The sequence below is a fragment of the Myxine glutinosa genome, chromosome 1, assembly GCF_964187855.1.
Source record: "Myxine glutinosa chromosome 1, kmMyxGlut1.1, whole genome shotgun sequence".
Classification (NCBI taxonomy): domain Eukaryota; kingdom Metazoa; phylum Chordata; class Myxini; order Myxiniformes; family Myxinidae; genus Myxine; species Myxine glutinosa.
Genome location: NC_136261.1, coordinates 5,901,915 through 5,915,480, shown reverse-complemented (window position 1 = coordinate 5,915,480; position 13,566 = coordinate 5,901,915). Strand labels below are relative to the sequence as shown.

The 13,566-nt window shown below is 33.3% G+C and overlaps 2 protein-coding genes across 2 annotated transcripts in view; both read left to right on the top strand.

Annotated features, from left to right (window-relative positions):
• LOC137416241 (DNA-directed RNA polymerases I, II, and III subunit RPABC3) overlaps positions 1 to 13,566 on the top strand; it is an 890,838-nt gene that overhangs the window by 139,857 nt on the left and 737,415 nt on the right. The window lies entirely within an intron of this gene.
• LOC137421032 (C-Jun-amino-terminal kinase-interacting protein 1) overlaps positions 1 to 13,566 on the top strand; it is a 92,261-nt gene that overhangs the window by 50,966 nt on the left and 27,729 nt on the right. The window contains exon 8 of the mRNA XM_068106688.2: positions 11,162 to 11,271. Within this exon, the coding sequence (XP_067962789.1) occupies positions 11,162 to 11,271 (110 nt within the window). The remainder of the gene's footprint in view (positions 1 to 11,161; positions 11,272 to 13,566) is intronic.

Here is a 13,566-nt window from a genome sequence, read left to right as displayed (position 1 = left end):
CCATCTTTAAAACGTGGCCCACAATATAGCTATTGAGATTCCATCATCTGCCATCTTTAAAACGTGGCCCACAATAGAGCTATTGAGATTCCATCATCTGCCATCTTTAAAACGTGGCCCACAATACCGCCATTGAGATTCCATCATCTGCCATCTTTAAAACGTGGCCCACAATAGAGCTATTGAGATTCCATCATCTGTCATCTTTAAAACGAGGCCCACAATAGAGCTATTGAGATTCCATCATCTGCCATCTTTAAAACGTGGCCCACAATAGAGCTATTGAGATTCCATCATCTGCCATCTTTAAAACGTGGCCCACAATAGAGCTATTGAGATTCCATCATCTGCCATCTTTAAAACGTGGCCCACAATACCGCCATTGAGATTCCATCATCTGTCATCTTTAAAACGTGGCCCACAATACCGCCATTGAGATTCCATCATCTGTCATCTTTAAAACGTGGCCCACAATAGAGCTATTGAGATTCCATCATCTGTCATCTTTAAAACGAGGCCCACAAAGTCTTTGTGAATATAAAGGTAGCCATTACTAAGTTTTAGGATTGCTTAGGATGTAGAGCCTGATCTTTTAGTGAATTAGGTTAAAATAAAAAACGTTGAACTCATCAGCCTGGCTTGCATGGCCATGATACCGGCCCAAAGGCTGCTCTTACAACGAAATTAAAATATCATGGAATTATTATTGTTATACCGTTTGTCCTGAGGGATTGTCTGACAGCATGCAGAACATCCCACATGGATGGACGACAGTTCAAATGAAATTCAACTTTTACTCAATTCAGTCAAGAACAAACCCCAGAACTGCACAGCATAATTTATCACACATGCAACAGATAAAGTACGCAATTGACAAGTATTACTGCAGGTGGAGACAAATGGTCCACTCTCCCTCCTCACTCCAAAGAAATATAAATCCGTACAAATATCATTCGATCGAACTACGATCAAGAAAACAGCACAAATATCAGTGACTCTATGTAATATCAGGAAATCAGCACAAATATCAGTCATTCTATGTAATATAAGGAAATCAGCACAAATATCATTCAATCCATGTAATATCTGGAAATCAGCACAAATATCATTCAATCCATGTAATATCTGGAAATCAGCACAAATATCATTCAATCCATGTAATATCAGGAAATCAGCAAAAAATATCATTTGGCTGAGGCAATATCAGGAAATCAGCACAAATATCATTCAATCTATGTAATATCAGAAAATCAGCACAAATATCATTCAATCTACATATCAGAAAATCAGCACAAATGTCATTCAATCTATCTAATATCAGAAAATCAGCACAAATATCATTCACTATGTAATATCAGGAAATCAACACAAATATCATTCACTATGTAATATCAGAAAATCAGCACAAATGTCATTCAATCCATGTAATATCAGGAAATCAGCACAAATATCATTCACTATGTAATATCAGGAAATCAACACAAATGTCATTCAATCTACATAATATCAGAAAATCAGCACAAATATCATTCAATCTATGTAATATCAGAAAATCAGCACAAATGTCATTCAATCTATCTAATATCAGAAAATCAGCACAAATATCATTCAATCTACATATCAGAAAATCAGCACAAATGTCATTCAATCTACATAATATCAGAAAATCAGCACAAATGTCATTCAATCTATGTAATATCAGAAAATCAGCACAAATGTCATTCAATCTATCTAATATCAGAAAATCAGCACAAATATCATTCAATCTACATATCAGAAAATCAGCACAAATGTCATTCAATCTATGTAATATCAGAAAATCAGCACAAATGTCATTCAATCCATGTAATATCAGGAAATCAGCACAAATATCATTCAATCTACATATCAGAAAATCAGCACAAATGTCATTCAATCCATGTAATATCAGAAAATCAGCACAAATGTCATTCAATCTATGTAATATCAGGAAATCAGCACAAATGTCATTCAATCCATGTAATATCTGGAAATCAGCACAAATATCATTCAATCTATCTAATATCAGGAAATCAGCACAAATATCATTCAATCTACATATCAGAAAATCAGCACAAATGTCATTCAATCTATGTAATATCAGAAAATCAGCACAAATGTCATTCAATCTATGTAATATCAGAAAATCAGCACAAATGTCATTCAATCTATCTAATATCAGAAAATCAGCACAAATGTCATTCAATCTATGTAATATCAGAAAATCAGCACAAATGTCATTCAATCTATGTAATATCAGAAAATCAGCACAAATGTCATTCAATCTATGTAATATCAGAACATCAGCACAAATGTCATTCAATCTATGTAATATCAGAAAATCAGCACAAATGTCATTCAATCCATGTAATATCAGAAAATCAGCACAAATGTCATTCAATCCATGTAATATCTGGAAATCAGCACAAATATCATTCAATCCATGTAATATCAGGAAATCAGCAAAAAATATCATTTAGCTGAGGCAATATCAGGAAATCAGCATGAATATCATTTAGCTGAGGCAATATCAGGAAATCAGCATGAATATCATTTAGCTGAGGCAATATCAGGAAATCAGCACAAATATCATTCAATCTACATATCAGAAAATCAGCACAAATGTCATTCCATCAATGTAATATCAGAAAATCAGCACAAATGTCATTCAATCTATGTAATATCAGGAAATCAGCACAAATGTCATTCAATCTATGTAATATCAGAAAATCAGCACAAATATCATTCAATCTACATATCAGAAAATCAGCACAAATGTCATTCAATCTACATAATATCAGGAAATCAGCACAAATATCATTCAATCTATGTAATATCAGGAAATCAGCACAAATGTCATTCAATCTATGTAATATCAGAAAATCAGCACAAATGTCATTCAATTTATGTAATATCAGAAAATCAGCACAAAGGTCATTCAATCTATGTAATATCAGGAAATCAGCACAAATGCCATTCAATCTATGTAATATCAGAAAATCAGCACAAATGTCATTCAATCTATGTAATATCAGGAAATCAGCACAAATGTCATTCAATCTATGTAATATCAGAAAATCAGCACAAATGTCATTCAATCCATGTAATATCAGAAAATCAGCACAAATGTCATTCAATCTATGTAATATCAGAAAATCAGCACAAATATCATTCAATCTATGTAATATCAGAAAATCAGCACAAATATCATTCAATCCATGTAATATCAGAAAATCAGCACAAATATCATTCACTATGTAATATCAGGAAATCAGCACAAATATCATTCAATCCATGTAATATCAGGAAATCAGCACAAATATCATTCACTATGTAATATCAGGAAATCAGCACAAATATCATTCAATCCATGTAATATCAGGAAATCAGCACAAATAATAATAATAATAATAATAATGCATTTATTTATATAGCGCTTTTCAGGAAGCTCAAAGACGCAAATGTCATTCAATCCATGTAATATAAGGAAATCAGCACAAATATCATTCAATCCATGTAATATCATGAAATCAGCACAAATATCATTCAATCCATGTAATATCAGGAAATCAGCACAAATATCATTCAATCCATGTAATATCAGGAAATCAGCACAAATATCATTCACTATGTAATATCAGGAAATCAACACAAATATCATTCAATCTATGTAATATCAGAAAATCAGCACAAATATCATTCAATCTACATATCAGAAAATCAGCACAAATGTCATTCAATCTATCTAATATCAGAAAATCAGCACAAATATCATTCAATCTATGTAATATCAGGAAATCAGCACAAATATCATTCAATCTACATATCAGAAAATCAGCACAAATGTCATTCAATCTATGTAATATCAGGAAATCAGCACAAATATCATTCAATCTATGTAATATCAGGAAATCAGCACAAATATCATTCAATCTACATATCAGAAAATTAGCACAAATGTCATTCAATCTATGTAATATCAGAAAATCAGCACAAATGTCATTCAATCTATGTAATATCAGAAAATCAGCACAAATGTCATTCAATCTATCTAATATCAGAAAATCAGCACAAATGTCATTCAATCTATGTAATATCAGAAAATCAGCACAAATGTCATTCAATCTATGTAATATCAGAAAATCAGCACAAATGTCATTCAATCTATGTAATATCAGAACATCAGCACAAATGTCATTCAATCTATGTAATATCAGAAAATCAGCACAAATGTCATTCAATCCATGTAATATCTGGAAATCAGCACAAATATCATTCAATCCATGTAATATCAGGAAATCAGCACAAATGTCATTCAATCTATGTAATATCAGAAAATCAGCACAAATGTCATTCAATCCATGTAATATCTGGAAATCAGCACAAATATCATTCAATCCATGTAATATCAGGAAATCAGCACAAATGTCATTCAATCTATGTAATATCAGAAAATCAGCACAAATGTCATTCAATCTATGTAATATCAGAAAATCAGCACAAATGTCATTCAATCTACATATCAGAAAATCAGCACAAATGTCATTCAATCTATGTAATATCAGGAAATCAGCACAAATATCATTCAATCTATGTAATATCAGGAAATCAGCACAAATATCATTCAATCTACATATCAGAAAATCAGCACAAATGTCATTCAATCTATGTAATATCAGAAAATCAGCACAAATGTCATTCAATCTATGTAATATCAGGAAATCAGCACAAATGTCATTCAATCTATCTAATATCAGAAAATCAGCACAAATGTCATTCAATCTATGTAATATCAGAAAATCAGCACAAATGTCATTCAATCTATGTAATATCAGAAAATCAGCACACATGTCATTCAATCTATGTAATATCAGAACATCAGCACAAATGTCATTCAATCTATGTAATATCAGAAAATCAGCACAAATGTCATTCAATCCATGTAATATCTGGAAATCAGCACAAATATCATTCAATCCATGTAATATCAGGAAATCAGCACAAATGTCATTCAATCTATGTAATATCAGAAAATCAGCACAAATGTCATTCAATCCATGTAATATCTGGAAATCAGCACAAATATCATTCAATCCATGTAATATCAGGAAATCAGCACAAATGTCATTCAATCTATGTAATATCAGAAAATCAGCACAAATGTCATTCAATCTATGTAATATCAGAAAATCAGCACAAATGTCATTCAATCTACATATCAGAAAATCAGCACAAATGTCATTCAATCTATGTAATATCAGAAAATCAGCACAAATATCATTCAATCTATGTAATATCAGAAAATCAGCACAAATGTCATTCAATCTACATATCAGAAAATCAGCACAAATGTCATTCAATCTATGTAATATCAGAAAATCAGCACAAATGTCATTCAATCTATGTAATATCAGAAAATTAGCACAAATGTCATTCAATCCATGTAATATCTGGAAATCAGCACAAATATCATTCAATCCATGTAATATCAGGAAATCAGCAAAAAATATCATTTAGCTGAGGCAATATCAGGAAATCAGCATGAATATCATTTAGCTGAGGCAATATCAGGAAATCAGCACAAATATCATTTAACCGAGGCAATATCAGGAAATCAGCATGAATATCATTTAGCTGAGGCAATATCAGGAAATCAGCATGAATATCATTTAGCTGAGGCAATATCAGGAAATCAGCATGAATATCATTTAGCTGAGGCAATATCAGGAAATCAGCATGAATATCATTTAGCTGAGGCAATATCAGGAAATCAGCACAAATATCATTCAATCCATGTAATATCAGAAAATCAGCACAAATGTCATTCAATCCATGTAATATCTGGAAATCAGCACAAATATCATTCAATCCATGTAATATCAGGAAATCAGCAAAAAATATCATTTAGCTGAGGCAATATCAGGAAATCAGCATGAATATCATTTAGCTGAGGCAATATCAGGAAATCAGCATGAATATCATTTAGCTGAGGCAATATCAGGAAATCAGCACAAATATCATTCAATCTACATATCAGAAAATCAGCACAAATGTCATTCCATCAATGTAATATCAGAAAATCAGCACAAATGTCATTCAATCTATGTAATATCAGGAAATCAGCACAAATGTCATTCAATCTATGTAATATCAGAAAATCAGCACAAATATCATTCAATCTACATATCAGAAAATCAGCACAAATGTCATTCAATCTACATAATATCAGGAAATCAGCACAAATATCATTCAATCTATGTAATATCAGGAAATCAGCACAAATGTCATTCAATCTATGTAATATCAGAAAATCAGCACAAATGTCATTCAATTTATGTAATATCAGAAAATCAGCACAAAGGTCATTCAATCTATGTAATATCAGGAAATCAGCACAAATGCCATTCAATCTATGTAATATCAGAAAATCAGCACAAATGTCATTCAATCTATGTAATATCAGGAAATCAGCACAAATGTCATTCAATCTATGTAATATCAGAAAATCAGCACAAATGTCATTCAATCCATGTAATATCAGAAAATCAGCACAAATGTCATTCAATCTATGTAATATCAGAAAATCAGCACAAATATCATTCAATCTATGTAATATCAGAAAATCAGCACAAATATCATTCAATCCATGTAATATCAGAAAATCAGCACAAATATCATTCACTATGTAATATCAGGAAATCAGCACAAATATCATTCAATCCATGTAATATCAGGAAATCAGCACAAATATCATTCACTATGTAATATCAGGAAATCAGCACAAATATCATTCAATCCATGTAATATCAGGAAATCAGCACAAATAATAATAATAATAATAATAATGCATTTATTTATATAGCGCTTTTCAGGAAGCTCAAAGACGCAAATGTCATTCAATCCATGTAATATAAGGAAATCAGCACAAATATCATTCAATCCATGTAATATCATGAAATCAGCACAAATATCATTCAATCCATGTAATATCAGGAAATCAGCACAAATATCATTCAATCCATGTAATATCAGGAAATCAGCACAAATATCATTCACTATGTAATATCAGGAAATCAACACAAATATCATTCAATCTATGTAATATCAGAAAATCAGCACAAATATCATTCAATCTACATATCAGAAAATCAGCACAAATGTCATTCAATCTATCTAATATCAGAAAATCAGCACAAATATCATTCAATCTATGTAATATCAGGAAATCAGCACAAATATCATTCAATCTACATATCAGAAAATCAGCACAAATGTCATTCAATCTATGTAATATCAGGAAATCAGCACAAATATCATTCAATCTATGTAATATCAGGAAATCAGCACAAATATCATTCAATCTACATATCAGAAAATTAGCACAAATGTCATTCAATCTATGTAATATCAGAAAATCAGCACAAATGTCATTCAATCTATGTAATATCAGAAAATCAGCACAAATGTCATTCAATCTATCTAATATCAGAAAATCAGCACAAATGTCATTCAATCTATGTAATATCAGAAAATCAGCACAAATGTCATTCAATCTATGTAATATCAGAAAATCAGCACAAATGTCATTCAATCTATGTAATATCAGAACATCAGCACAAATGTCATTCAATCTATGTAATATCAGAAAATCAGCACAAATGTCATTCAATCCATGTAATATCTGGAAATCAGCACAAATATCATTCAATCCATGTAATATCAGGAAATCAGCACAAATGTCATTCAATCTATGTAATATCAGAAAATCAGCACAAATGTCATTCAATCCATGTAATATCTGGAAATCAGCACAAATATCATTCAATCCATGTAATATCAGGAAATCAGCACAAATGTCATTCAATCTATGTAATATCAGAAAATCAGCACAAATGTCATTCAATCTATGTAATATCAGAAAATCAGCACAAATGTCATTCAATCTACATATCAGAAAATCAGCACAAATGTCATTCAATCTATGTAATATCAGGAAATCAGCACAAATATCATTCAATCTATGTAATATCAGGAAATCAGCACAAATATCATTCAATCTACATATCAGAAAATCAGCACAAATGTCATTCAATCTATGTAATATCAGAAAATCAGCACAAATGTCATTCAATCTATGTAATATCAGGAAATCAGCACAAATGTCATTCAATCTATCTAATATCAGAAAATCAGCACAAATGTCATTCAATCTATGTAATATCAGAAAATCAGCACAAATGTCATTCAATCTATGTAATATCAGAAAATCAGCACAAATGTCATTCAATCTATGTAATATCAGAACATCAGCACAAATGTCATTCAATCTATGTAATATCAGAAAATCAGCACAAATGTCATTCAATCCATGTAATATCTGGAAATCAGCACAAATATCATTCAATCCATGTAATATCAGGAAATCAGCACAAATGTCATTCAATCTATGTAATATCAGAAAATCAGCACAAATGTCATTCAATCCATGTAATATCTGGAAATCAGCACAAATATCATTCAATCCATGTAATATCAGGAAATCAGCACAAATGTCATTCAATCTATGTAATATCAGAAAATCAGCACAAATGTCATTCAATCTATGTAATATCAGAAAATCAGCACAAATGTCATTCAATCTACATATCAGAAAATCAGCACAAATGTCATTCAATCTATGTAATATCAGAAAATCAGCACAAATATCATTCAATCTATGTAATATCAGAAAATCAGCACAAATGTCATTCAATCTACATATCAGAAAATCAGCACAAATGTCATTCAATCTATGTAATATCAGAAAATCAGCACAAATGTCATTCAATCTATGTAATATCAGAAAATTAGCACAAATGTCATTCAATCCATGTAATATCTGGAAATCAGCACAAATATCATTCAATCCATGTAATATCAGGAAATCAGCAAAAAATATCATTTAGCTGAGGCAATATCAGGAAATCAGCATGAATATCATTTAGCTGAGGCAATATCAGGAAATCAGCACAAATATCATTTAACCGAGGCAATATCAGGAAATCAGCATGAATATCATTTAGCTGAGGCAATATCAGGAAATCAGCATGAATATCATTTAGCTGAGGCAATATCAGGAAATCAGCATGAATATCATTTAGCTGAGGCAATATCAGGAAATCAGCATGAATATCATTTAGCTGAGGCAATATCAGGAAATCAGCACAAATATCATTCAATCTACATATCAGAAAATCAGTACAAATGTCATTCCATCAATGTAATATCAGAAAATCAGCACAAATGTCATTCAATCTATGTAATATCAGGAAATCAGCACAAATGTCATTCAATCTATGTAATATCAGAAAATCAGCACAAATGTCATTCAATCTATGTAATATCAGAAAATCAGCACAAATGTCATTCAATCTACATATCAGAAAATCAGCACAAATGTCATTCAATCTATGTAATATCAGGAAATCAGCACAAATGTCATTCAATCTATGTAATATCAGGAAATCAGCACAAATGTCATTCAATCTATGTAATATCAGAAAATCAGCACAAATGTCATTCAATCTATGTAATATCAGAAAATCAGCACAAATATCATTCAATCTACATATCAGAAAATCAGCACAAATGTCATTCAATCTATGTAATATCAGGAAATCAGCACAAATGTCATTCAATCTATGTAATATCAGAAAATCAGCACAAATGTCATTCAATTTATGTAATATCAGAAAATCAGCACAAAGGTCATTCAATCTATGTAATATCAGGAAATCAGCACAAATGCCATTCAATCTATGTAATATCAGAAAATCAGCACAAATGTCATTCAATCTATGTAATATCAGGAAATCAGCACAAATGTCATTCAATCTATGTAATATCAGAAAATCAGCACAAATGTCATTCAATCCATGTAATATCAGAAAATCAGCACAAATGTCATTCAATCTATGTAATATCAGAAAATCAGCACAAATATCATTCAATCTATGTAATATCAGAAAATCAGCACAAATATCATTCAATCCATGTAATATCAGAAAATCAGCACAAATATCATTCACTATGTAATATCAGGAAATCAGCACAAATATCATTCAATCCATGTAATATCAGGAAATCAGCACAAATATCATTCACTATGTAATATCAGGAAATCAGCACAAATATCATTCAATCCATGTAATATCAGGAAATCAGCACAAATAATAATAATAATAATAATAATGCATTTATTTATATAGCGCTTTTCAGGAAGCTCAAAGACGCAAATGTCATTCAATCCATGTAATATAAGGAAATCAGCACAAATATCATTCAATCCATGTAATATCATGAAATCAGCACAAATATCATTCAATCCATGTAATATCAGGAAATCAGCACAAATATCATTCAATCCATGTAATATCAGGAAATCAGCACAAATATCATTCACTATGTAATATCAGGAAATCAACACAAATGTCATTCAATCTATGTAATATCAGGAAATCAGCACAAATATCATTCAATCCATGTAATATCAGGAAATCAGCACAAATATCATTCACTATGTAATATCAGGAAATCAACACAAATGTCATTCAATCTATGTAATATCAGGAAATCAACACAAATGTCATTCAATCCATGTAATATCAGGAAATCAGCACAAATATCATTCACTATGTAATATCAGGAAATCAACACAAATATCATTCAATCCATGTAATATCATGAAATCAGCACAAATATCATTCAATCCATGTAATATCAGGAAATCAACACAAATATCATTCAATCTATGTAATATCAGGAAATCAGCACAAATATCATTCACTATGTAATATCAGGAAATCAGCACAAATGCCATTCAGTCTATGTAATATCAGGAAATCAGCACAAATGCCATTCAGTCTATGTAATATCAGGAAATCAGCACAAATGCCATTCAGTCTATGTAATATGAAATCGCACAAATATCGGTCAACTTCTTGGCATTTTCCCCACCGATGGTTGAGTTTCATGACGAAAGTGGAATTCCATGTCATGTTCTTGTCTCTGTATCCGTTTAAACAGTGAAACCCCTTTTGACTCCACCTCATATGTCCATGTGGTGTAGTCCACACATGACCGTTTATGGCCTGTCTTCTGGCAGGCAAGGAGCGAGCGAATAGCTGGCTGGAAAATTTTTCCCTTCGCTTTTTGGGTTCCGTGGAAGTTCCGTATCACAAGGGAAACACTGTGCTGTGTGCTGCCATGCAGAAGGTACACTCAACCAGGGTACTTACTACTCACACTCACCCAATGTACTCGCACTCACCCCGATCTACTTTCACTTAACTCACCGCAGTGTACTTGTGCTGTCCCCACCCACTCCCCAGTGTACCTGCTGCCGCCCCTCAGTGTACCTGTGTCCGCCCCCCAGCGTACCTGCCCCCATGTACCTGCACACGCCTTCCAGTGTACCTGCACCACCCTCCCTACCCCCCCCCCCCCAATGTATTCCTGCGCTCAACCCTCACATTTATTTGACCCTAGCAACTGCGAAATGTATTGTAAAACTTTTTTCACCGCTTTTTTTTTGTTACTGTTCGTCTGCGACATAAGGTGAAAGGTTTATATGAGGTATAGAAAGTCGGATGACTTGATAAGCACCATTCCAGTCAATTGAGCCTTGAATTCCATGGAATAACATGCAAGAGCAATGGCCTTTCATCAGTGTGATCACTGCCTGGGGTCGCTATATATCTTTGTAACCACTCACTGAATGATATAAATGCTTAGTACATCCCAGGTGGACCGAGAAAGTTGAAATTGGGCAAAGTGACGTAATTTAAAGCCAGTTTTGCAGAAAAATAAATCACAAAACTATCTGTGAATGTCCATGATCAGAAATATCCGTAAACGAAAGTCGGCTGGTAAAGGCTCGCTGCTTCGGCCAGGAGACGGTGAACTGTGCCAGTCTGATCCAGTCTGATGTCACTTCATCACCGAGAGAGGGCGGATCTTAGACTGTTTATTTTATGTCTGCATGGAGGATGACCCAAGTATCCACTTGCAGACGACTGTACCATGGTTATAGTCTATAATAAGCCAGAAGAGCATAGGAGGAGTCAAAGTATTTATATAATCCTAGCCACCTGGGGTAATTGATTAGGTGAGAGCTGATTAGTTATTCCCTCCATTCGTATGAAAATGTGGGTGGGTCTTTGTTTTTCATTTATATATATGTATATAGACTCCTCCCATCCTCTTCCAGCTAAAGAAAGCTGCGTAACTGCACAACCATGAAAGACTACACAAGGTAAGCCATTTGCTGTTTCAAACTCTTCCCAGAGTCCCTCCACACCTGTAACGACATTTACCCAAAGCATACACAAGAGAATCCCAATGCTAAATACCCTCTCAGTGGCCGGACCTGTTTCATCGCTTATTGGTGAGTCATCAGCTGCGGTGCAGACAGAAACACATACCATCGAGGCTCCCAAGCATGTACCACGTGCAAACGGTAAAGCAGTCAACCTACAATGAAAAACAAAGACACCCACATCTCACATGTGAATGGAGGGAATAACCAATCGGCTCTCACCTTATCAATTACTCCAGGTGAGATTCCGTGCCAGACAATGAGAGAGAGAGAGAGAGAGAGAGAGGGTGGTTCAGTGGAGTGTTCGCAATGTCAGCCGGTTGGTGTGTGGCTTCCGCTCTGGGGAGCTCCGAACAAATGCAGCTTCTGACATCACGTTCCCAAAACTCTCTGCTCCAATCGAATGGGCTCCCAGCCTTTATCAGATCGGTCGTCGACGTTATTGGTGATGCTTTACACCCTCCCTGTCTGCATCTGCTCTGTTTTATACATTCATGAACCCTTAGGAGTCATTTCCACAACAATATAATGTTTTGAGAAATGGAATTGATTTGTAAATTTTGAATTGATTTGTAAATTCTTAATTGATTAGTAAATTTTTAATTGATTTGTTATTTTTTTATTGATTAGTTGCCCCACCACAGTGACATATGACAAAGTGCTGTTTGTCCCATTATTACCTTCGCAAAAGCGGAAGGTTATGTTTTGATCGCTGTGTATTTATTTGTATGTCTGTGTGTGTGTGTGTATGTTATTCGCATAACTCAAAAAGTATTCAACCGAATTGCATGAAATTTGGTGGGATGATTGGTTATTATACGGGACACATTTGATTAGATTTTGGGAGCAATCGGGTCAAAGGTCAAGGTCAAGGTCACGAAAAGGTCAAAATCGTATTTTTACCAAGTACAGAACAGTAGCTGCGGCGAAGGTATGCGCTCTACCGAGTGCCCGTTCTAGTTTCTGAACTGTGAGAGTACATCCATGTAAAGTGAACATTGTTTTCCCCATAATCGTACTCTTTCATGAGCCTTGATGATTAATGTTGTCCGTCATTGGCTGTCTCTTAAATAGTTAATTGAGATGGTCTCAATCACCAGTGATTTATAAATGTAGACCGGTGTGATGGATTGGGTGTGGATCTAGCATCAGACCGATGTGATGGTTTGGGTGTAGATCTAGAATCGGATCTG